At 40.0% G+C, this 24704-nt stretch overlaps 3 protein-coding genes across 8 annotated transcripts; 2 read left to right on the top strand and 1 right to left on the bottom strand.

The window, feature by feature from the left end:
- Positions 1-721: 721 nt before the first annotated feature.
- On the bottom strand, positions 722-13069 carry LOC111253716 (dynein light chain 2, cytoplasmic). Of its 3 annotated transcripts, none has more exons than XM_022813524.2 (3): positions 12927-13069; positions 2885-3053; positions 722-1964 (listed from the first exon to the last, which is right to left on the bottom strand). In XM_022813524.2, exons 2-3 carry the CDS (start codon positions 2993-2995, stop codon positions 1803-1805), a joined length of 273 nt encoding a protein of 90 aa, XP_022669259.1. In that variant the 5' UTR covers positions 2996-3053; positions 12927-13069; the 3' UTR covers positions 722-1802. The 3 variants fall into 3 exon arrangements, with proteins under 3 accessions (XP_022669259.1, XP_022669257.1, XP_022669258.1); XM_022813522.2 differs by lacking the exon at positions 12927-13069 and adding an exon at positions 6935-7134; XM_022813523.2 differs by lacking the exon at positions 12927-13069 and adding an exon at positions 6378-6842.
- On the top strand, positions 11441-17939 carry mRpL38 (mitochondrial ribosomal protein L38). 2 transcript variants are annotated; one of them, XM_022813519.2, is made up of 8 exons: positions 11441-11589; positions 14619-14780; positions 15164-15303; positions 15458-15645; positions 15987-16148; positions 16365-16501; positions 16829-16998; positions 17377-17939. In XM_022813519.2, the coding sequence occupies exons 1-8, from the start codon at positions 11487-11489 to the stop codon at positions 17569-17571; spliced, it is 1257 nt and encodes a 418-aa protein (XP_022669254.1). In that variant the 5' UTR covers positions 11441-11486; the 3' UTR covers positions 17572-17939. The 2 variants fall into 2 exon arrangements, with proteins under 2 accessions (XP_022669254.1, XP_022669253.1); XM_022813518.2 differs by lacking the exon at positions 11441-11589 and adding an exon at positions 13659-13902.
- Positions 17940-18078: 139 nt separating this feature from the next.
- anchor (integral membrane protein GPR155 homolog anchor) lies at positions 18079-24334 on the top strand. 3 transcript variants are annotated; one of them, XM_086975258.1, is made up of 4 exons: positions 18079-19030; positions 19508-19850; positions 20580-20651; positions 21079-24334. In XM_086975258.1, exon 4 carries the CDS (start codon positions 21088-21090, stop codon positions 23800-23802), a length of 2715 nt encoding a protein of 904 aa, XP_086831384.1. In that variant the 5' UTR covers positions 18079-19030; positions 19508-19850; positions 20580-20651; positions 21079-21087; the 3' UTR covers positions 23803-24334. The 3 variants fall into 3 exon arrangements, with proteins under 3 accessions (XP_086831384.1, XP_022671348.1, XP_086831385.1); XM_022815613.2 differs by having other exon boundaries at positions 18079-19648; XM_086975259.1 differs by lacking the exons at positions 18079-19030; positions 19508-19850; positions 20580-20651 and adding an exon at positions 19940-20494.
- Positions 24335-24704: the final 370 nt, after the last annotated feature.

Below are 24704 nucleotides of genomic sequence, written 5' to 3'. Positions count from 1 at the left end.
GAAGCCCAAATAAATTGCCGTGTGAGGATTTTAGAGGTCAAAAAAATGGGCTTCGCATTGTCGACAAACGAGTTGTTGTTCAACAGTTACGATGGTTATCATCTATCCATAATCCTATGCGTATATATTCGACAAATAAGGAAATGATAACAAAACGAGTCAAGAGGTCCAAACGAATATTCCTACGACCTGTGAGGTTTACTTCTATACGCTTCTATATACTATATATATACGCTATATACTTCTATCTACTCTATACTGTGAGGGAAGTGTACTTCTATACGACTACTCAAAATCGGGCCGATGATCACCATCCGTCATGTGTCAAGTCATTGTAAATAATGGAAGCGACCAAGTTAAAACGCTGTACGATTATTTTGGAAGGTCTGCCGAGTCCTGACAACGAACGAATTAAGTAAGGCAATTGAAAAGCTCGATTCTGTCATCATTTCAGAATTTTAACTTCTGCAAGTTGTATCACTAACACAAATTACACTGGACATAAAGGGAGTGAGAGCAATTGCGTATGATTTGTCTTTTATCATAGAACCGTAGAAACTGCAAATGGCACAGCGATATTTGCTAAGGCTGGTAATAATCAACGTACAGTTAAGAGCGTTAGGTGCCAAGAAGTACCGTTTTCCAATTTACATGCAATTTCATATTTGGTTTGTCCGAACCGTTATGTCAGGCTATGGATAAAAAACATCCCGCACCCACATAATGGACGATCTTTTTCATTTTTTATTTTCGCATAGTAAAATTGCTTTATTGCATTTATATGTCTGTATCCGTTTACTTAATAGTCGTATCGTATTCTTTCCCCGCCTTATCGCGCTGTTCTGTATTGTGTGTATGTTTCTCAAACTAAGAAACGCAATTTAGTGCTTAAGGCAAGAAAGCATACAAACAGGCGAAAAAGAGCCAGTGGAAGGAGTTATTAATAGCTAATGCAATAGATACGTTGACAGATACCTAAGAGTAACGTATTAGGTGGGATTAGAGGACAAGAAATCGTCGACCAGGATCGCACGCGCACGCAGATATTGCACCCGCACAAACCTGGTCGCCTTTACCAGCTTCAATGATTTTGGCGGGTAGTACCGCAATAATCACTATCGCCTCCTATTAAAAAAAGCCAAATAACTATTAACATCATTATAGCGAAACGAAGGTACGCCTCCCCCATTCAACGTCCCTCGTTTATAGATGAAACAATTCTTTGACTTAACAAGAATAGAGATTTATTTTTATTTTTGTCGTCAATAAGGGAAAAGAGATCCAAAATTAGCGTTCCTACCCTTATTCAACATCTAGAGAAACAACACGATTACAAGAACAGGCAGGGTCTGCGCGCGTGACACAATAGGTAGACCGCAGGGTCGTTAAGCACGCAAGATTCAATTTAGCAACTGACGGCCATCATCTAATTTCCACCTGAATGTTGTCGATATAACGGGAACAGTTTTACGGCGACACCTGCCTTATATTGTACGACACTTCAATGCGTGTCGTGTACCGTATGCACTTTGACAGCGACACATCAGTCAAACTCAGAAAATAAAAATTCCTTTTGTTCCGGAACAATAAGGGCTTTTTCCTCGACAGGTATCCTCTCTCCATCCTTGCCGTTGACATCACTGTAGAAGCGGAATCAATTATTGTCCGTTCAACAAGACTTTCCCATCATATCAAACTAATAATCATCATTATCGTTATCACTATGTACAAAGCAAGAGCAGCCGATTCCAGCGGCATCCATACTGGTAGCCAAATAGTGGGGGATCCATGAAATTCGCTTCTTAACCAGACTTGAAGAGCAGAATAGCAACCTGGCCGAGGTAGAAATAGATGAAATGCTTTGTCTCATGTGTCACATAACTGCCGAAATTACGACCAACGATACAGTGCCATGTTGGCGAGTATTTCTTGTCGAACTCCTTCTTGATATACGCCGCAATGTCCTAAACGAAAAGCATCGGCACAGAAGAACGAGAAGACATTAGCGTTTGTTTTCTAGCAAATGTTAAGTGTCAGTAATGGTTTGAACCTTGGCCGCAGTTACGCATTGCTTCAGAAAGGTGTTTCACTTTCGATTTTGAACCTAAATCGCTCTACCGTGTCTCGAAACTTTGTAGGAAAATATGCTGTCGCGTCACCATCGAGGGGATGGGGAAAGATAAATCTAAGAACTTAAAACTTAATTTATTCGCGAAAAGTTCGTTAATTGCAGTATGAACGTCCTATAAAGCAAGTCGGTGGTCGGCAATTTTACTTCAACTTGACTTTTAGGCGTGCCAAGATATGTAGAACAACTTGGGTAGATATAACACAGTGTCCTAGACACTGAAACGGCACAGCGTAATCAGAAGTTCGATAGCTCTCTGAAACATCTCTGAAAAAAAGCGCCATTACAACCCCGTCCTATCTTTATCGCAACTATACATAATCTGTTGCGCAGTTGATGAGGCATCTGGCGTTCCATGCTTTAGCACAATTTAAATCTATGGATCTTCTAAATCTACAAATAATCTAAAACTAGATTTACCAAAAACACAGTTAATAATTTATTAACTTCGATTCAAAATCAATTTCACACAGAGATGACAACTCATCGGCAACTGTTCTTCAAGTGTCTTCACGCACATGCATTGACCGATGAGGCAATGAAGAACGCCTATACCTGCTGACATCGTAGTACCTGCAGTTGCGACCATTATCCTATAGCTGAGTCTTCACGACGTCGACGCTAATGGATACACTGTTGTTTTCATGCAAAGTTCACTTTTCAATATTAATTTTGAATTTAGACGAATTTCACGCAACGTTTCCCTTACTATCTTTCATGACTGCTCCGGACCTAGTCACGGTGATAGATAATTACCTTTTCGATGTTATATTTCTCCATTGCCTGTGTGGCAATATCGACAGCATCCTGCTGCATCTCCTCAGACATGTCCGCATTTTTAATGACGGCCTTTCTGTCACTGCTCATTTTGCTGTGTAAACGGTTGTGGACGATCTCTGCCAATTACACGTATCGATAAATCGGGCTAACAGTAATCACAACAACAAAAAATAAATTTAGCGCGTTAAATCATACTGCAGTTCGTGATTGGAATGCCATACAGAGGGGACGAATGGACACCTTTTGCCGTAGGGGGCGCGGGGGTGTAATATATAATATTATAATTATTATTGTTGTAACAATTGTAATCTGTCGTTACTTTTACCCTTTTCAATTGTGATTCGCAACATGTTTTTTTTTTAAATATAATAACTTAAATTTTTTAATGTAAACATAATAATATAAACTAAAAATAAATTTGATAGAGTAATTAAACCACTAATATTCATATAATACGTTTTGCATAAATACCATGTATTCTAAGATACGGTTCGCTTAATTGTTTACTCTAGAAACGTAATTCTAAGAAAGTATTTATTTTCTTAAGGGCATGTTATACCGTAATTGGTTATGTGTAAATTATGTGATATGGATTTGTATAAGTTCATTCAGTATTTCCTTGGGGTCAGATGAGAAATGAACACTTTCGTAAAAATCGTACCACGTGCTTACTGTGGCGTAATTTGCGTAGTTGTACGTGCACATACGTTTGATCGTACCACATAAACCCAGACAGGTGGCACGATATACTCTAGATTTACTACTACAATTAGGAACCACTGTTGCCGTATCAGATGATTGCAGTTACGCTTGTTTACAATATGGCAATAATTCGTATGAATACGACGACTTAAAATATATTTGAGTGCGTTTCAAATTAAATCTCATTCCAAATGCAGACTAAATCTCGAAATCGTCATCTTTAACAGAATGGCTTGCATCGATCGATACCTTCTACCACAGCGCATTCCGACCGCTGATTCCCCGCAATGGGAAAAGGCCTTCTACGTTCGCCGTTATCAAAGCGCTTCTTTCCACGCCAGCAATAATCTGACTAATCTGACTTACGCAGAGAAGGACAAATACTATGTACCGAGTAATAACGTCCATTCATAGAAGGCACTTCCGCTAACTCTGCTGTGACTAAACAAGTGGAAAGAGGTAGGTCAGACTCTCGATAAGTTATAATAATGTTTTTACAACTTATATATATAAAACGGCGCTTATAAATGTTTTTCGTTAAAGACGCTAGTTGAACGAAAAATAGATAAAAACTAGCTGGTCGCTAAGAGTTTTTAGATAACGGAACAGTGGCGAAGTGGACACCAATTCAGTGAGCGGTAACTACAAGATAAACATTGTTCTAAAGTTTAAAACGGTACGTGTTGTTATTTTCGTTGTGAACAAGCTCACGTATTATCACCAAAGTGGCAAATTAACGAAATATAGTTGTTTCGTTGAATGTGCCCTTCAAAACAATCTTTTAAGAGTCGCTCGTCTTGATATTTAGATAATGCATAACAGGTCTACGCTGATGCCTACATCGGCCATCATGTTAGAGTCATGATCAAAAAAATGGCCAAAAATGTTGCATAGACATTCAACGTGTCGTTTTGCGCAAAAGTGTCTTTTCTCTTTTACCGACCTTCAGCGTGTGTATTTGTTTTTATCATTAAATATGCTTGTTATTTTTAACTCTGATCAAGCGAACACACGCACTCTGCATAATGCTTAGTTTACCAAACGACAGCTATCTGGTACAGCATGCCGAATTTCATATATATCATGGGTACTTCTTAAGACCCTTCGTTTGACAAATCACCTATAAGAGACACTGCCTCGAAGAGTAGTCCGAGTCACAAATTTCTTCACAAGAAATCAATGAAAGAGGGTATTCGCACTTATCGTTCGTATGCATCAACATATCGGCAACGCAAAACATTGATTCGGTATCAAACCCTTTTTCGAAAAACACTTGTTCTTTTATTACTGTATAATTGTCTGTCCTGTATCGGGTTCGAAGTACAGGCCTATTCAAATAGAGTTGCACAATTTATATTATTTTTGTTTGATAAGTTATTTATACCACAGTTAATTTAAGATCAATTTTGCTACGCCATATTGCTACCATATTAAAACGCTTCAGTTATCTTAATTTGTTTTTATACAACTCTAGGAGACCACTAGGAGAAAGCAGCTCAGTGTCGCTCTGTCGTCGAAATCACTAAGTGGCCGTAAAAAATTCTCTGTTATGCAAGTAGGCGCAGTAAGAGCCGGGTGAGCCAAAACACTCGCGCCAAAGGCATCCGCACCGTCTTTGATAAAATTTGATTGGACACAAATAGACGAGCTTCTTGTTTTGCAATTTTTATAAATCGTTGGCAAAAAAGCAAATTAGAAATCGGTTAATTCTTGATAATTGGCTAAAATTTGTAACATGTCCACCACGGTACACTCTCTAACCAATTTTATCAACGGCACCTATTCCTACTCATATAGCTAAAGATTCAAGCTGTGTAATAAAGGAACAAAAGGCCAACGAAAAGCTTGAATCACTTACGAGACCTCACCCAAACGCTGACCTAAATCAAAACAAAACTCACCTACCCTGGACACAAAGCATGGTCGGAGACAAATATAGCCATGTAATTCGGCAAGAGAGAATCTCAAAGAATAATATACCGTTAACTGATAGATGAAATTTACAACGGAGGTCCCTCGACCAAAGAGGGTTGGAGTTTAACTCAAGTTGCATCTGGCGTGACCTTACTCAAAAGGCGTATCGCAGGGTAAGGTCGTGCAAAACGTTATTCTCATAGCATATCAACTGTATTAGCCAGCCCCGCCTTCGATTGGACTTCGATTGAGGTGAATCTAGTGCTCGCCAGTCCTTTAAGCTCATTGATGGACTCCACGTTAAATCTATAATACGCTCACCGCTCTAATAATCAACCTATGCCCTATTCGCTTTACGTCGGCGTCATTTTACATGGTCATTATTTGATGATTCAGTCCTCTCCGTTTTTGCTTGAACCCTCGGTGCAGAGTCATACGGTCATGCCAAGTATACTAAAAGCGATGGCCGTCAGCTATTCCTGCTGTGAGTATTAAATTCTCCTAACCGTGACGATATAATGATCGGTCATATGAATCTACACAAACTTTCTGGTAAAACAGGAACATCGCAGACACCTTAGAGGCGCAGTCACGCCCTACGAAAGTTATGTGCATCGTACACGTAGACGAAAAGAGCTTTACGTAACTGCCATACTTTGTTTATAAATTTTAGAAAATTCCAGACATTTCTTTATAAAGAGTTACCTTTAAAAAATAGGTTTCTTTGCGAAGAGAAACTAGTAGCAACACCGAAGCATCAATGTCTAACATACTCATATTCAATAGCAACAATCACGACAATAGAGACATATAAGGTAACACTTGTATATTTCGAACAATTTCATAACCATACCTTAGAAGTGTTTGTTTTAATTTATAGAAAAATAGCTGGGCTTTCTTCACGTAGAAACCGTACGACCAGTGGATAGGCCACACTCCTAGCTGGCGAGAAGAAAGCAGAAAGAAACAGTTGACAGGAGGATCACGCACACACGACTACGAAAAGCCATTTATTGATGTGGCCCCTGATACTAACAATAACGGTAACTCGTCATTACAGATGCATCATCATTGTCAAGCAAACTTGACGGATAAATGAGACTCGTGTTGCCAACATCGCCCTCTTGCTAACTATACGTGAGAGAATTGACTTAGCCTAGGCGTGACGAGCCTTTCGTGAACAGCTCTGCCAGCAAAGGCCTTTCTGACTGGCTTTTTTAGGCTTCTATTTCTAGTATGAGCATTGATGTATGTGAAAATCCTTTACACGAAAACTGTTACTTTCGGCTATTTGCAACGGCCACACGGAGCCCACAACACAGCAGTTACACGCATATCTGATAGAGAGAAATGGGCCGATAGTCACCAAATACACTGACAGTAACGCTGGTAGGACAGGAACGAACTTACCGGCTCGTTGGCGTTTCAATTGACGAAGGCAACACAAAATGATTGGTTACAGATCGTCCTGGTTGATTAGCTCACGACACGCACTTAGCCAGCGGTAACTGGATGACAGACTAAACTCAATCCACTCTTAGCCTGAAGTGTGAAACGACAATTCACGGTTTCTGTCCTGATCCGGCCGGCACAGTCGTTCCGAGATAGAGATGCTGATTGGCTGGCTAAATTGAGCGCGCGCGCTCCGCATTGGTCAGTAGATGGTCTTCCAACCGGACTTCCAACAGGCTCCGCCCTTTCGCGAGCAGACTGCTTGTGACGGCGCCATTCCTGGCGGACATGGACGCGGCAGAATTCGAATGAGCGCGCTAAAATGGCAGAGACTTCCCGCTAATAGCCACCATTTATACGACCACTCTTTCTCTATAGATATTTTTTCTCCTTATTCCTATTGCTGCCTGCAGCTGTTTATAGCTAACAGCGTCAACAGCGCTAGCTGCACAGTGCTCCCACCATCCAACTCTAACCTATGGACGGTTAGTACCCATACACGGCGACGGTGACCGGTGGTTCCTGCAATGACAAGCAGTTGACAATAGCAGCGCCATTGGTTGCAGTATTGTGCCACTTCTGAGGCATTCTCAAGGGCAACACGAAGCTTGTCATTCAATTTTAAGTGTATTATAATAACAATAATAATAATATCAGCAGTAATATCACAATGCCGCGCCACTGTACAGTGTACCGTGGTGTGAACAGTGTGCTACGAGCAGTAGCAGCAAAAACTGGTAGCCGTTGATGAGAGTACGTCTAACCGTGTCTTTCTCGTCCGTCCATCGGCGTGTACTGGTCTATCTAGGACTGAGAAGGGAAGTGAGTCACAGAGACTTTGGATGATGGACGGGGGGCCATTACCAAGGTCTTGTGCCAGTACACTTAGACGCATTGCCGTCGGATCATCCGGCCAGCCGAACAGGAAGACAGCCCATTTGCTAGTTGTCCACAAGCAGTGGAAAAAAATGGCCAGCACCCAATGACAACGACAACGGATGAATGAACAATTAAACTGGCTTACTTGGCTTGTCAGTGTATCTGCCGGTACCTAGTCAACAATCATCTGGCTCAGTCTTACTAGGCAGTTCAGATCAACGCGACAATCAGTCTAGCGACCGCGTACCGCAACAGCAGTGACAGTAGCGGCTCATTCAAAAGTTCATTTTGCGACACTTTGCTAAGCGCTGTGTGCCTAGAGGCAAACACGGAGAGTCGGCGCAGCTGTGTATCTGCCCACGAGTCACAACCGCGCACGAACGGTAGCCGAGGCCGCTCTTCCCGCGCCCTGTCATGCTTTATACAGTAATTGCCGATATATATATACGTACACCGCAAATGTGTATACAACAGCAGGCACAGCGACAGCCGTTGGCCGAACACGAAACTGACACGGGGGAACGTACGGTAGTAAAATGTATGATAGGACTGGACAGCAAAATCGACCAACAACTTTGTGGGCATCGAAGTCACTTTGTGACAACGGCTATTGCCAGCGTCTGAGTTCGTGAGGCGACTACTGCAATAGATGGGCGGTCCCGACGGTTGGATTCCGACCACTGTTTGGCGCTACGAATGGCTGTTCTGTACGATACTGATGTTGTCGCTGCTATTGGGCTATTATTCGAGCGGACGCCGCGAGCGCTGCTTGCACTGACGTTCACCTAACTCGGCGGCGAAGTCGGCCTCACACTTCACACCGAACTCATACATTTCGATACACATACATATATGAGAAAACATCATGACGTTCATCTATATGAATACATATATATTTACAAAGCCTAAGAGCAGCTGCGCCAGGACACCAGATGCGCTGAGCAGTAAGGTATACCTAAAGTCAACCCGCAATACTTGAGGGTACGGGGTGGACACGTCGGGCGGTGAAGGAATAGATTTCTAGAATCGAAACATGCAAACAAACAGATGTTATATGTATGAAGCAAAAATCGTCGCACTAATTTTATTAGTGAGAGATAAATTAAAAAAAAAAGTAGTCTTAGTCAACACTCATTTTTTTAGAGCATATACAGCCCGTTGTCGACATGGCCTCGACTGTACCCAAAGCCAAAATAGAACGAAAGAAGTAGTGTCATAATAATGAGGCGGAAATCTACGGAGGCGGAAGATAAACGAAAAAAGTTGAAAAAGATTTGCTTTTTTAGAAAATTTTTATCGTAAATAAAGGCTTGAAAGAGTTGAGTCCTGCATATCCGCGTGAAGCTTTTGTACTGCTAGAGAAAAATCACTGGCGTCAAATATCGAGTTTCGCTATATTCTACATTTTGTATTTTACAGTCGATTATGATATTTTGTACACTTCTTAGGCATTACCTTTCCGTGACCTGTCGACTGCTAGTAAAACTCAGGATCTAAAACTCGTTATAACTTGTCTAGTAATCTCGCTATTGAATTATAATATACCTGTAATTTTCGAATGCCAGCAGATCCTCCACTCCTTTAAAGTAATTAGGATTACAATTTGAAATCACCAGCGCCTATACGAGTTTCAGTCTGCATCTGCGATATGTCGAAATCGATTTTATGCAATTTCTAGTAAAAGATGGTTTATCCGTAGATCACATCGCTATGTGAGAAGGCAGACATCGTATCACATCTTGCTGCTGTTCAGAGTGACCAATAGGGAAAATGATTCCGCCCCTAGTGTAGACATTTTTCAGCAGCGCTCGACATGAAAATCAACTATATCATATATACAAGCGTATCATATGGGTATCGAATGTTGACAATTCATCAAATACTGATTAGTGACCTTAATCCACGTTGGGCTCAACTGCCTTCGAAGTCGCGAATCTTTAGGGAACTAACCTCATTTCGGCATGGCACGACCTGAAAAGCCACTTCAAGCACACTCTGATACGAAACGCTGGCCTAATTTTTTATTACACGTAGATCTTTCAGGTCAACGAGCAACGAGTGTCAGATAGTTAACGCCCAGGAAGAGTCTACCTGATATCTGCAAATACATGCACATCTATGTAAATAGCGACGAAATCAATTTTAACGATTTACGGCTAAATAAGAATATTGAATATGTAATATTGTTGTGAGAACAGTCAGTGGTTTATATGGGTTAGCCATATTCTGGCTATGGTTCTCGTACGCGTGGCTGGCATTTCCATTGAATCGCTGAATTTTATCGAATATTTTTGAGCAATAACGGGCTGATTATTTTTTCCATCTAATCTGTGTTCAGACATAGCTAATTGGGAATTTTTATAGGTTCTAGCACGAAGACGCTATAGGTATATTACGCGTAACAATAATGATATGGGTTTTAGAAACAACGCAACAGTCGGTCCTAACATATGGGTGTGAATTAAACTCGATCAGAAACTGCTTCTCGTAAATAATCACTCGTTTCTCGCTAAAACACTGAAAAATCTATTCTGTCGATAGTTAAGTGAATTATTTAGCGACGTTGCTAACAAATCTAAAACGTTTGTATCCAAAATAGCACGGAAACGACAAAAGTCTTTAATTTTTCATATATCGGACATCGGATGAGCACCGGAAAAGATAATGGATGTTACAGTATCGCAGAGAAGCAGTGATACATAACGTCCGATGCATCCCTGCTACGATCATATAGACATGTACCACTCCTTTTTCAACGACGTTTCAAGCAAATCACTTCGCCAGGAGTGGGGTTGATCACGCGGATGTGTCGAAAAATTCGATGAATACGTAAAATCAACGAAGACACCGAACGAGTTATTGCGGAGGTCGTAGCAAATCAATTCTGTATACATCTACCTTTTTTCGTATTAAGGGTTACTGTTTTCCGCATTGACGTTTCAGTAACAGTAGAAGATACTTAGTTATAGGCTGAATGGCTACATTTCCTACATCGTGCAATACTGAATTTCAGTATTTTTAGCCAGTTTTATTTTTAGTTATGTTTGTAAAAATATTTGTAGTTTAATAATATAAATTACTCAGGTAAATTCTAAAAAAAAAGACACATGATTTTCATTAGTCCTGAGTGGTCCCGAGCAAAATGAAAAGACTCGACAGCGAAAAAAATTATGAGTGCGCAAAAACCAAGTTCAAAGAAAGCTCCTTTTTACAGGTTAAATAGCTAAAAAAATTTTTGAAATACTGCAAATTTGTTATTTTAAATCAGGATTATAAGGTTTAAGTATTTTAGGCATACCTTTTTAAGCAGATACCGGCATCTAAGTCTCGTCTATTATTTCTATTAGAGAATCTACATAATAATAATTAAAAAAATACCATTGTCTCATTGTTAAAAGTCCAGCTGATTGTAGCTAGTAACCAGAATCACAGATGCTACTATATGAGACAGAAAGCCATGAAATACATTAAAACAACATTCCCATATATGTATAGAGGAGATTCTGGGTGTAGTACAGAGTCGTTCATGTCAGTAATTCCCCATAATCGGCTGTTTTCGTATTCTTGGCATTTGTTTTACAAGAGTCCAACGGACGTTCGGACATCCTGAACTGCCGCAACGTATCATTTAATGAGCAGTATCGCCGTTCTTCAGATGAGCCAGAAATATTTCCAGTGTGATGCGCGAAGAGAGAAAACGTTTTTATATAAAACATACATACTCACAAGAAGTGGTAAGATCATTTCGATAATAGTAATAGATATCCACAAATCACACTATCTGTACTGATCGTGATATTGTGCTGAGTATAAGATAGGAAATGAAAATTGACAGAGCTATTATTTCCATATTCTTTCTCTAGCATTCTCGAAACGGGATTTAGAACTTTGCCACAGTTTGACTCATAAATATTGAATTATCGAAAAAAGAAAGAAGACCTTTTCATCTACATTATCTCTTGTTTTATAATATTCAGTTTGCTCTAAATTCATGGCAGGTGTGTGATAAATTCAGTACTAATCTTCGATGTTAATATATCATTGATAAAAGCACATAAATAAAAAAAAAAACATATGTGTGACATAAAAGAACAGTTCGCAAAGACTAATCAGTCCGTTCTTAGTTGATTCGGTCCATGCTTTCTTCTCGTCAGTAATAACTAAAATAACAATATACGCTGGCATAATATCAAGCGCGAAGATTCGCTCACTTATCAACTCACCACTTGTTCCTTGACAATAAGGAATTACATATTCGTATTTCCAGCCGACGATATGGTAACGTTACGTTTTTTTTTATCTGTGATTCTTAACCGGTGACGCAAGGAGCGAACAGTGGGCTTTTGGAAATGTTTTTACAGTAAATCATTTTCTCATACGTGGCAAGAATATTTTCGTATACAAAAGCTAGCCGCGCAACGAATTCAAGGTCCTCCCTGTTCGAATTATTGCAGACACGGCTGTTAGACGACCAAAAGCATAACAGATAGGACCACAAAACAGGTCAAGATTTGTTAAACATTGTATGAATAGTCAATTCCAGCTCGACAGCACCTTTGCCTAAATGATTAATATAATATTAGATAGTGCTTTTAGTGTGTAGCAGTGGGTGAGGAAGGCAGCCTGCCTCGCTCCGAATCTAAACTCAGTTAATATTGAGAAGCAGGTATTTAATGATACTGAATCAATGTACTTGATAACTCGAATGCTAGCTGAGAATCTGACAAAATATTCCAAAATTTTTCTTGAGCCTTTAAAAGCCTGAGCTTTGAATGTCCATAATTATATAAAAAAAGACTAGATTAATTTAAAGTATAACGAAGGGGCCGACTTTCTGACCGTTATACTTGGTCTCGTAAGTAATAGCTTCGTCTTACATGTAAATCTCAGGTCAACAATACAGAGCTTCTGAAAGCGACGTAATATTCAGCCATTATCTTTTAGCTAAACCTGAAGAGCTAATAAAGAAAAAGCGGAAATTTGCGCAAAAAAGCTGAACTAATGACGTCCTGATATTCATTCACAGCGTACGTTTAGGCGAGAGCTATGTTGATCTCGGCGGCGTACTTACCAGATTCGCTTAAATGAGTTGACGACAAACGTGACTAGGCAGAGACGTGAGGTTACATACCAGTCACTTAGTTGCAAGTACTTGATGAAATGCATGAGGAATCGTACCAAGCTCGTATCGGGGAAAGTAAAGTAATATGATAGGATCGTTATGACGGAAATTTGGAGAGATACTTGACTGAATTAGTAATAGATCTATTCGGTCCACTTGTTTAATAACAGTACTAGGGAGGTAAAACTAATCTGGCATAAGAAGCTGGCATCTGTGTTTAGAAGAGACCTACATCTTTAGCCTATAGGTATGAATATTATTACAAATAAAAAAAATTATTTGATAAAAAACTTTTTACTTTAAATTGAAAATGGGAAATATGAGTGTGTGAGAAACTTAAAAAATTAATATAAGAATTGTAGAACTTGGAAATAGATTAGTGGTAAAGCTTTTGGCTGAATACCACCCGTACTAAAAAGCTTGTCTCTTTTATCTTGTAATGGGCGTGTGTTAATGTACTTTGGATTTTCCAATTAGTTGTTTAGTCACCAGAAATATGTAAGCTCTATGTAATTTATAACCGTAGAAGAACGTTGTTTGATTTTCAAATAACATCTACTAATATCCTTTTCGGAAATTGAAGTTGAATAGATAAAAATAAATTGTGTTCCGATGGACGATTTTCACCATTAACCCTCTCCGCTAAAACGATGTTGACAAACTGAGCAGACGACACCATCAATTGTTTTTCATACATGAAAATAGAACATTGGCGTCGCATGTGCCTGTTCTCAAAATCACCGCGCGGATAAAAGACGTTTTATAATAAGTTAAGTGTTGTAATCTGTTCTGGTCGCTAGTTATCAAGGGTAACTCGAGATGCTTCGCACGGTACGGCAATTATCCAAGCAACCTCCTGCTCTTACGCGAGGCCTCCGCGGGCTCATACCGGAGCTCGCACCCACTTTAGAACAGCGGATGGAAAGTTAGTGAAATACGAGTGCTTAATAAATGTACATACAAGAGGGAAATCTTTATACTGATGACGAAAACGCTTGCCTTAGTGTATTATTTAAATTTCTACTGATTTAGATTTCTAGTTAATAGTCTCGTGTAAATGTTTCGTTATGATCTACCATGGTCAGCAACTCGATCTCTGTATTGGATTTTGTTGCATTCAGTTTCAAACAATAAACAGATTTTGTAAGCCGATCTATCTATATAACATCTTTTGAGATGGTTTCATTACATTTGTACAGAGAGCAATTTTCCTATTGAAGGTTCCGTTTCTGGCTTTTAGATGCATACGATACAGGTGCTTGAAATACATCTGTTGCTTTACCTGTTCTGAAGTCTTCGCTGTCACGAAGTATATCTTATTGCTGGAGTTTAAACATAGGTCCATAAGTTTTTCAGCAAGAAGCTTAGGCATCAAAGCCACCGCGCCGATAAACTCTTGAATAATTTTTTGACTATGTCTAAGTAAACTTAAATTTACAAATGCAATTAAAGAAGTGAAAACTTTTTTCTCCAAGTTTAAGACCCCATAATACTAATACGCCCTTTCTACCTCAACAAACATCCTTTGATCGAGACTCATATGTGCTATCCTACGCAATAGCTGCATCACACAACACAACGAGATATCTAATTAGTTGACTTAGAATAAATGACCGAACAGACTTACGATCCATTTTCCAGTGCTAAACCCGTGGAATCAGGAGCTGCATGCCAGAGTCAATATTGGTTTTTACGAGAGGTGGAAGACTCCTCAATCGAAAAAACTCGCAAAGCAACGGCTCGCACAGTGGAAGATCTTGAAAAGGAATCACGAACGAATGGCGCTCGCCAAAAGTGGAAAACGTTGGTATAACCGCAGTTATACAAGCATAGACACTGGTCGATAATTATCAAAGAGCTCTTAATACTCAATGTATAAACACTAATATTCTATGTGGGTTTGAGGCTGCAAAAGTTCGGCTTAGCCAATTGCAATTCAGCTTCGGCAGATTCCACCCTGGCAGTTTACTGAATACCCCTAGGTATATAAAACAACTGAAAATTGGCGTTTTTATTTTCGCCGGCTAATATCTGACTATTATATTATGATACACCTGCTTTTTTTCGGCGATACGCCTTCTTTGTTTTCACTTCAAGTAACGCAGACCTACAGAATAAATTACAGCTTGGTTTCAGGATAGCGGTAAAATCAACAGTAATGTTCTACTAATGTTTTTGTTTTTCAGTGCTACTAGACTATGATAAGCAAAAAGAAATCTGGGCAGAAGGCAATTTCCGTACTCATATTAAATTAGCCGCGGACCACTACAAAATATTTCATGATCTCTACGAGTACGGCTACTTCTTCCCAACCACAGTTCTCAATGTATGTGCTGCTGTTATTATAACAGAAGATAAGTATATTATTTTCTATTATGTAAACAAGTAGACTTTTTCCAACAAAATTTTGTACTGGAGTATTATATGTTCCATAGGAAATTTAGTCGATAGGATTAATCATCTCTATTTGTTTTCTGCAGGTGCGTTATCCATTAAACGAAGAAGAGTTCGCGCCGGTCTACATGGGTAATATCATGTCCGCATCGGATACAGCGTCAGTGCCTGAGGTGGCATATGCTGCCGAAGAAGGCGAGCTCTTTACCCTGGTCATGACTTCGCTTGATTCGCACCTCGAAGTGCCACAAAACGAGTATCTCCACTGGCTGTTGTGAGTTGAGCAATCTTTGTACATTTGAATCATTCTGCTATTTTATATATATATATACGTCCTTTTTCGTTCCAGGTCTCTCGTTTGGGGGCCTTTGGAATTTGTAAGTATCTCTGGCTAGGAGCACCTTCTACATTGAACGCATGTACTCGAGATAATAATTTACTGTTAAGCTTTTTTAATCATATTGAGGTGGTGTAAAATTGAGAGAAGACTATGGTATGTGGCTATGACAGGCTATCAGCGAGTAATGAAATATAACTGAAATACATATTCAAGAAAGACTCATATTTGTCTGGATTCAGAGGAATAACTTTTGTACCCCGATATGCGTATGGTAGAACTAATATTCCAGGTAACGATATTTCGAAAGGAACATCTATCTGTGACTACATGCGCCCATTCGTGCCGAAGGGCGCTGGTTATCATCGTTTCGTATTTGTACTTTACAAGCATATGAAGGGAGAAATCGATCTGAGCGATGAAAAGCGCACACCGAAAACGTAGGTAGAAGCACATTGCAGTCTTTGACATCGGCCCCGATAGAAAGATACGACTGGGCGCTTACTTTTGTGAAAATGTATGTAATAATTGACGAAATTATATCTTAATAATATCTTTCTAATCACTATATGGTAAAATATCGTTATATAACAATACTGTGAACGTGTTACCATAATATACTTGGTTGTGCCATAATATGCTGTGTTTTTCTGTAGAGCTTCGTTACGTGAGCGCACCTTCCGTACACTTGATTTCTACCGAAAATATCAGGATACCCTGACACCATGCGCCATTTCGTTCTTTCAATGCAAGTGGGACGATTCACTCATGGATTTCTTCCACAACATACTCGGTTCGGAACATTTGTCATACCCAGGCATCTGTTGTTGGCTGGGAGCAATTTTACTGATGTAGGCTTTTAATTATAAAATGGCTATATAGAGAGAAACAAATTTCAAGAAGCTCATAGGGCGTAGAAGCGACTCTTATTCGTATATTCAATTTACGATGCAAACTTGCTGTTGCACTTCATGCACAGCGACTGATCGAAATGTGATTAATGTTAATTCGACTGGTCTATGTAGAGGAAGATTGCTACTGCCATGAAAAGATTAATTATTGAAAACAATAGGTACCGTGTAAATGACTAACATGTGAAATATTTTGCTTTGCGATGTAGAAATGAAAGTTCCAGTGTTTGAGCATATACCTTTGGATAAAGATAAACTTCGCTTTAAAAAATGGCCCGAAGGAGAGTCATTTAACGAGTACATTGACCTCTTCCGAGATGAGAAGGAGATCGCCGAAGAAGTCTATTGCAAAAGACTCAAAGCACTCAACCCTTTCCAGGTACCATACCCTGCCATTAGTATCATCAAACCTGCGCACTAGTAGTTTTAATGTTGCCAATGTCGTACGGCTAATTATTAGGTATAAGAAGAGAAAACTTTCCTTGCTCGTTAAGACTCATATCCTCAATCACGGTTGAATCGGGTAATATGGCAATTTTTCGTTTGTATTAATAGAGAGGGACGATGCGCAGGAATTAATATATTCAAGGCAAGATCATATAATACATGTATTAACCTATGAATATATTGATGGTGTTAAATTCCAGTGAATACCAAGATTGGCATAATTTAAATATGTTCGTAGCGTTCTTATGCAACATACGGTGAGCACCGCATTTCATCTGATACTAAATTCAATATATATTGTAATTTCTAGGAAGAATCGAGTGGCCTGAAATTCCCACATGCTCACGCGTTTCCACAGGGTACACCATCGTGGTACCGAACAGAAATTAGCCGTGAACGTTCCAAGATGGGCAAGTATCGGCATCTGAGGCGATTCTCACTTTACGAAGGATCCGAAGAGGTTAACGTTAAACCGTACGACAGATACGGCCCTCTAGAGGAATAGACGAAGCTGTAATTTTGATTAAGTGCAGCATACTGAATTGTTTAGTCGTAGGGAGAAAGGCGCTTTTTGGCTAATGACGATCGTTGCTAGTTACGGAGAAATAGAAGTGGATAAGGAAAGAGGCATAATAGAGTCTAGTAACTTTCAGTCAATAAAGAAAATAGAACAATATCATCGTTTTTAGAAACATTCGTTTTCATAACTTTAACTTATCTAGAAAAGAGTATCATTACGGTGGAACCAGACACTTCTGGTTAGAGCCTCGTGGCAACTGCAAATGTCACTAGACATGAAATGTCAGTAAGTAATGTCAGTAGGTATATATATGTACTACGGATCCGAGGTAATAAAGGTGTTGGCACAATAAATCATCACGCATTTTCATAAAATATTATACTTCAAAATTTATACAAATATCTATAAAATTAATAATACTAATAATAATAATAATAATTATGAGTGCACTTTTCTCTGATTAACCTTAAGTGTTGCCAAAGAGATCCTCATATCAAGTATATAAGTGTACAAAGTTTATAGTATTTTGACACCGTTAATGGCAAATACGCGTCGAGTCAATATTTCCTTCATGCCTTCGACCTTATATTGACAGCAAAAGGTGAAAATGAGAAGCGATAGATGAAGTATACATTTGAACTCTTTTTCTTTTAAAAGATGCATTCTTTAATCTTAGGTGATTGACTTACTGTAAAAATACTGGTTTTGTGACAGAGTTTCCTCATTTGGCAACAATGATTCGTTATGGAGAAATATTTGCAAACGCATCTAGCAGTTTTCTACATTGAAGTCGCGTGCATTAATTCATTGCTCTTTACAAAATTAATTTCCAATTCAGTCACGGTTGCTGATAGTTGGCCAATAACAATTCTGTCGTATTGTAAACAACGCACGCAATATATAAGTAGGTCATGGTAGTTGTCCGTTATTTATATGCCGTTGCCTGCATGTTCATTTTTAAACTGGTCGGGCATAAGCTTCCATTCATCTCTGGTTATTTTTATCGTGGACTAGTAATATAAAAGATGTTTTCAGCACTTGTAAACAAACTAATTTTGGCATCAAAACAAATCCTCCATTGTAAATATAGTGGACTTCTGCAGCGCGTAGCAAATATTCAGTTGTGGTGAGTAATCGTATTAGATTAATTCTTTCTGTCAAAAAGTCAATAATCCAATGACAGTAAATAACTTGAGAACACTTCTGGATTACAATGTCAGTGTTTGACGATTTCAGAACGTGAGATGTCGATGTCGACTTCCAAGAGTTACCCGTCCAATTAACTTACCTCAAGCATTATTAAAACACTCTAATGGGCCACAGATTGCTGAGTCATTTGTGGTTGTAGACGTGCTTTTGGAATTTCCTCTTACAGTTTATTTGTTTAACCAGCTCAATATAATTGCGCTCTGTTTACCGGGATAATTCTCGTTCTTCCTAATTGGCAAGTTCTTCTAACAGTTGTTCTAAACTATATCTAATGTAGGATCTAATCATTTTTTTAAACTGAAAGATGTCCGCAGCAAAAACGTTTTGCTTATTACATGTTAAGTAACAGACCTCTTTTATATAAAGTTTTAGTTGTGCATATTTCACTTTAGCCTCTCTACCGCCACTAACTAGCCGCCCCCCAGTTTTATTTCCACTGTTGTCCTCATTCTAATTTGATTGCCAACGCGTAAGGATTTGTCGATAAAGATCGATGAAATCGGTAGGTATCAGACACCCCTATAACTTGCAAACACCAGTCTCATTTCACTACTGCGCGGAATGATGAGCATCGTCTGTTCCGTTCATTAACGTCCTTGAAGGGCGAGGACATCCCGAAAGTGGGCATAGCAGCGTGTGCGCTTAGATAATAAGGCGCAAACTGACTGTTAACCTAGCTTTAACCCAAATCCCCTTTCTGTGTCTGGAATAGATGCGATTGCCGTGCGCCGTGTGGCTAGCGACGACGAGATACGTAAGAAATAGCAAGAAAATTCTCTGTTAAACTGTACCTGCGACGAGCCCAAAGGGAAAAGGGGCCCTAGGCGCCTGTTACACACTATGCGTTTTCCAGGTAGTCATCACGAATAACCAGAGCTATCAGTCTCTTCGTCGTGGTAAGACGTTCTAGGCTAACATCTGCTAGCAACACCGCAACAAAGAAAAATTTGGGATAAAGAGAAAATTGTAACAGCTATCGTCAATGATGGCAATGGCGTTCTAATTACGAAAAGAAAGTTCTACGAAAAAAGTTCAGCTGGACAAAAGTTTTTCAGGTAGGGGAATAACGGACGAAGTAACAAAGAAAATAACGGATTAAATGCCATTTGTTGTGACGGCTGAAAGGTGAAAAACCGATTTTTGTTAGGTATTGCAAAATTATCTATTGTTGTATGAAATTGTGGAGATAATGGGTTCTTAGCAGCAGAAAATTATAATGAAGCATGTTACGCGAAAAGATTACGTAGCATTGTGAATAAATATTCGGCAGAATGTAAAATAATGCAAGTAGTCAAAAGTCAGTAGAGTAGAAAAGGTATGGGTGCCGATTTCTTACAATGATTAACTTAGTAGAAATGTAAATAATGGTAAATATTGCCTTTGTTGACGTCAACGAGCATATACTATCGTCGTGTGAAAAAATTCAAAGTAAATCTACCTCCAAAAAACAACTGGGCGGATTAGCTAGAGATTAAGTTGAGAGAACCATATGTGGGTACTACACAGAAAAACTAGATTTGGGCATTAATCAGTCAGAGGAGTCTTATTAACCTAACTATTCGAAACCAATCGCAATCACCACTTAGTCAAACAGAGTAAAAATTGCTGCCATTCTAAATAAACGTCATAAGGCATATTGCAATAACTGTGTGTATTTATAGTATATTGGCAATAGACAGCTGAACGTGAACACGTAAAGGTATGTATACACCGATTTACTTAATTATAAAATGACTAACCAGTGTATCGCTGTTTCGTGACCTCTTTTGCAATTTGTTCCCTAGGCGCTCATGTAGATCAGCCATTAGGCGTCACTTAAGCTGACGAGTGCGTTCCTTGATGCAGTACCATAAACGGTAATCACCACGTTCAACTTTAGTACCGGCAAAAGAAATCTGAATCGGTATTACTAAGAGAGCTCAAGGTGATAATGCTGAAAAGCGTTTTGTTAAATTTGAGAGGAATTCTGTTACACACGTTGCCTCGGCCATTTAATCGTCAGTACGATAAATTTACCATTTCAACTAAGAGAAGCATTGATTGATGACTACCGACTCAGATTTAGTACTTTTGTCTGGCTATAAAATTGCGTATGTGTAATCTATATGGACAGGGCAAATGTTTCTTTTTTCCATAGTCTTCCAATAGTGTAATCATGTTTGCGGTATAAATATGCTTTTAGGCAATATTTAAAATCACACGCGTCGCGTATGCATGAAAACCACAGTACAACCAATGGCCAATCATCAGTCTGATTCAGTTTGTGCGTTTATTCGGTTGCAGGCATTTGCGATGAGTGGCACAAAGGCTAGTCCGAGCAGTTTTGTGGTCTCGATCTCACCACGGAGTGGCGAAGACGTCTCGACCGTGCTCTCAAGCTTGTTTGAAAATGCGACAACGATACCTACCATGAATGCTCCATCGGGAACGTTCGCGGAAGTGTACGAAAAGCTCTTACCAGTTTTGTTACAGTGTTTCGTCATCGTAACGCTGGGATATGTTTCGGGTCGTAGTCGGCTCGTGCCACAATCGGAGACTAAGGGTCTTCAGATGACGGTGTCATACTTCTTTCTGCCAGCGCTGGTGTTCCGCTCATTGGCGACCATCGATCTATATATGGTTAACCTGAAGTTCTTAGCGTCCATTTTTATCGGAAAAATGATCATCTTTGTATCAACGGGTCTGCTCACATGGTTGCTCAAGCGCGAGAATCGAGCGAGCTTTGCGGGCCTATTTGCAATTTTCTGCAGTCAGTCAAATGATTTTGCTCTAGGCTATCCTCTCGTAAGTTATCTGTACGAGAAGGACCACCCTGAGTTTTCCCATTACCTTTACCTAATTGCGCCAATTCAGCTAATGATCTTAAATCCAATTGGCTTCATTCTTATGGAGTACGGCCGTATTTCAAATGATCAACGGCCAGTGCAGTGTCAACCGAGACCTTCATCTCATCTTCGAAGAACGATGATGGGTGTCCTCAAGAACCCAATCATTGTAATGACTGCTGCGGGTATTGCGGCCAATTTTGCGTTTCAACGAAAGCTACCTCTCGTGATCGCAACTATTGTGGAGCCCCTTGGTGCCGGATTTACGGCGTGCGCTCTGTTTCTACTTGGACAGAACATGGTGGGCGGGTTTGATACTATGTGTAAGTACACCCTTCTAATAACGACGTTGCTAGTCTGTGTTAAAGTACTAGCTGCGCCTATTATTATTCGAGAGGTGATATCGCATATCGGCATTCCGGACAACGCGTACACGGATTTCGGCTTTCTGTATGGCATGTTGCCACCGGCTCCAACCGTGGCGATATTCGCGACTCAGTTTTGCCTGCCTAAGGACGCGGTGTCAGCTGGTGTGGTCTTGGGCACGTTCGTCTCAGCGCCACTAATATTCATTACGGCCACAATGAGTAAGATTAGTGATAATCCCTCGTATCAACAAACACTGAGCACGGCCATATCATGCACGAGCCTTGTGGCGCTCCCATTTTGTCTGTGGACCATGTTTGTACTACTGCCGAAGCGTAAACGTGTGACACATTCATCGACAATGTGGCTTTTGGCGGCGCAGACTTTCACTTCACTCGGAGGTTTGATGCTGTTTTGGATGAGCGAAGATAGAAATGTGCTCTTTCACATACATACCGCGGTGTCGATGAGTGGTATCTTCGCTAGTCGTATCTGGACTGCGGTTATCGCAGTTGTTCTCATGCTATCTCACCAGCGTAGCCTATGTTACGTGTTGAAAATCCGAAGCACTCTAATCTTTGCAGGTTTTGCGGCATCGCTGATAGGAACCCTCATATTAATTGCGGGGATTCCGTTCGGTAGCCACCAGCCCCTCGTCCACGACCCGAACTTCCATTTGGGCAGACTTCAGGCCGCTGTGGCTCTAATAGTTCTCTTGGTATCCTTCCTATTAAGTCTGTACGGCCTGGTACGCCAGCAGAGGTTCCGGTCGCGTGACGAATATAGGCCAATACTCTTCCCTGACGATGGAGAGAACAACAGCACAACAACCGTGAGAAACCTTTCGCCATCATCCGGCAAACTACCACGAGTGTCATCGCTCAGCGCTTCGACAAACGCTCTTCGAACATCGACAAACTTGTGCGCCAATTGTTTATGCTTAAAAGACAGCAAGCAACCGAACAGCGGTCAAGATCTGGTACTCGACTTAGAAGACATCGGGAAGCCAAAGTTTATCAAACGAAAGGTGCCCCGCGTACGCCGTCTCAGCGAGAAGCAGGCAGGTGCAAATGGAGAAATAATATCGGAAGAGCTAATTGCATCAGGCAGTAGGTTCAATCCATTACACTGTGGACCCACCTACCACTGTACAGTTATTGAACGTAAAGCATGCGTGTCGACAGTGAAAGCGTATCTCAACCAGGTCTATAAGGGAGAGGAAGTTACCGAGCCCGAGGTTGATCTTCATCAATCATTCAGACACGTATGTCTCCTAATAATGTTGCTGTTTTCGATGCTTATTGGTATTGCAGTATGTCTTTGGCAGCTTCTGATCGAAAGGCCTAGCGGGATACTGCTAGAGCTCGAATTTCTCGACATTGTTTTTAACTATGGCCAAGGCATTCTGACGTTCATCGTATTTGGCGCAGACGCCTCCTGCGTCCTGTTTCCGTTCCTTGGCATTCTCGATGTTTTCTTTTGTCGAGGTGTCGATCTACCGGCATTCTGTGAACTTTCTGTTGAAGTCAAACAACAGTGCGAACAATTCCGCATCTATCATATGGACATCTGTGCGAGTGATATCTGTCCCGATATAGACGTCGAGAGCGTGGTGTTTTCCGGACAGCAGATGTGCGACTGGTTGTGCCTTGTCGGGCTGGCGCGCACTCGAGACGATGCTGTTTCATACGGGCGAGCGTTGCTTGAAGGTCGTACAATCGCGCACGTCGCGAACGCGAAACACTTTGAAGACGATGTGCACATGTACCGTTTTATTAGTTACCCGCCCTGCGCGGCTATGGTAATTAATTCTTAGAGGGTTGACCCTGTTGTCCGAGATTTTCCCAACTTTTCGGCGACTCAAATCGAACCTAACGCGATACTCAATACCCTTTGTGACGAAAAATGTCGCTGTTCAATATCAGTGCAATTATGTGCGTAAGATTGCGTCAAAAGGGAAATCCGCTAAAGATGGATAATCGAAAGGCCAAAGTCTGAAACACGGAAGCTATTAACTTAAATTAAAAATGGACAGTCGCGAAGTTCAACAAAGAACAAACTATGTTTTCAACTGTTGGACTCGAGCTTAGCGTTGACCTGTCTATTGAACCATCCACGAGTAAATGAAAGATCTGACTTATCATTAGTACTATTAATTAAATATATATGTCCGCACTTCGAACATATTCGAAATGAGTGACAACGTGACTGACAGTGAGAAAGTGTAAATATTATGTGTATAATGTAAATTAAGTGCTTAGTAAATGTTGTGATCTAAAACAGACAAGTGGAGTGCTCGTTTTTCTCAAAAAGATTTATGCAGCTAAAATAAATAAGCGTCTAAAATAGTGATTTTTGCCTTGATATAAGAAGTCCAATTATGTTTCCGTTTAACGACAAGTATGAGTTATAACTGGGGTAAAAGGGACCATTTAAAAACAATATTAAGTTAGGCTATCATAAATATGTACCTAATACAAAACGAAAAATAATTGACACGATTATAAAATTCCCGAAATAAGATAAACGGTTCGAAGGTTTCATCTTGAATATGCAAGTTAGCAATGCGCTGACTACAATAGAGCCACGATATCGGCACGATGATCTAACAAAAAACAACTGAATGTGTCGAAATTGTTTTTGCAGTTGTTCGAGTCGCATAAGCGTCTACAGGAAGATAGTTCAAGTTGTCAATTCTTTCATTATCACTATTGTTTG

The sequence above is a fragment of the Varroa destructor genome, unplaced genomic scaffold, assembly GCF_002443255.2.
Source record: "Varroa destructor unplaced genomic scaffold, Vdes_3.0 BEIS01000007.1, whole genome shotgun sequence".
Classification (NCBI taxonomy): Eukaryota; Metazoa; Arthropoda; class Arachnida; order Mesostigmata; family Varroidae; genus Varroa; species Varroa destructor.
The sequence above is the reverse complement of the archived record's forward strand: the minus strand, read 5'-3'. Positions and strand labels throughout refer to the sequence as shown.

Excerpts from the sequence above, each read along its gene's own strand:
- LOC111253716 (XM_022813524.2), bottom strand. The coding sequence starts at position 2,995 with ATGAGCAGTGACAGAAAGGCCGTCATTAAAAATGCGGACATGTCTGAG. Across the intron at positions 1,965-2,884 it reads AGAAATATAACATCGAAAAG|GACATTGCGGCGTATATCAA; the intron begins GTAATTATCTAT and ends CTTTTCGTTTAG.
- mRpL38 (XM_022813518.2), top strand. The coding sequence starts at position 13,797 with ATGCTTCGCACGGTACGGCAATTATCCAAGCAACCTCCTGCTCTTACG. Across the intron at positions 13,903-14,618 it reads TTTAGAACAGCGGATGGAAA|TGCTAAACCCGTGGAATCAG; the intron begins GTTAGTGAAATA and ends TCCATTTTCCAG. Across the intron at positions 14,781-15,163 it reads GCTCGCCAAAAGTGGAAAAC|TGCTACTAGACTATGATAAG; the intron begins GTTGGTATAACC and ends TTTGTTTTTCAG.
- anchor (XM_086975258.1), top strand. The coding sequence starts at position 21,088 with ATGAGTGGCACAAAGGCTAGTCCGAGCAGTTTTGTGGTCTCGATCTCA.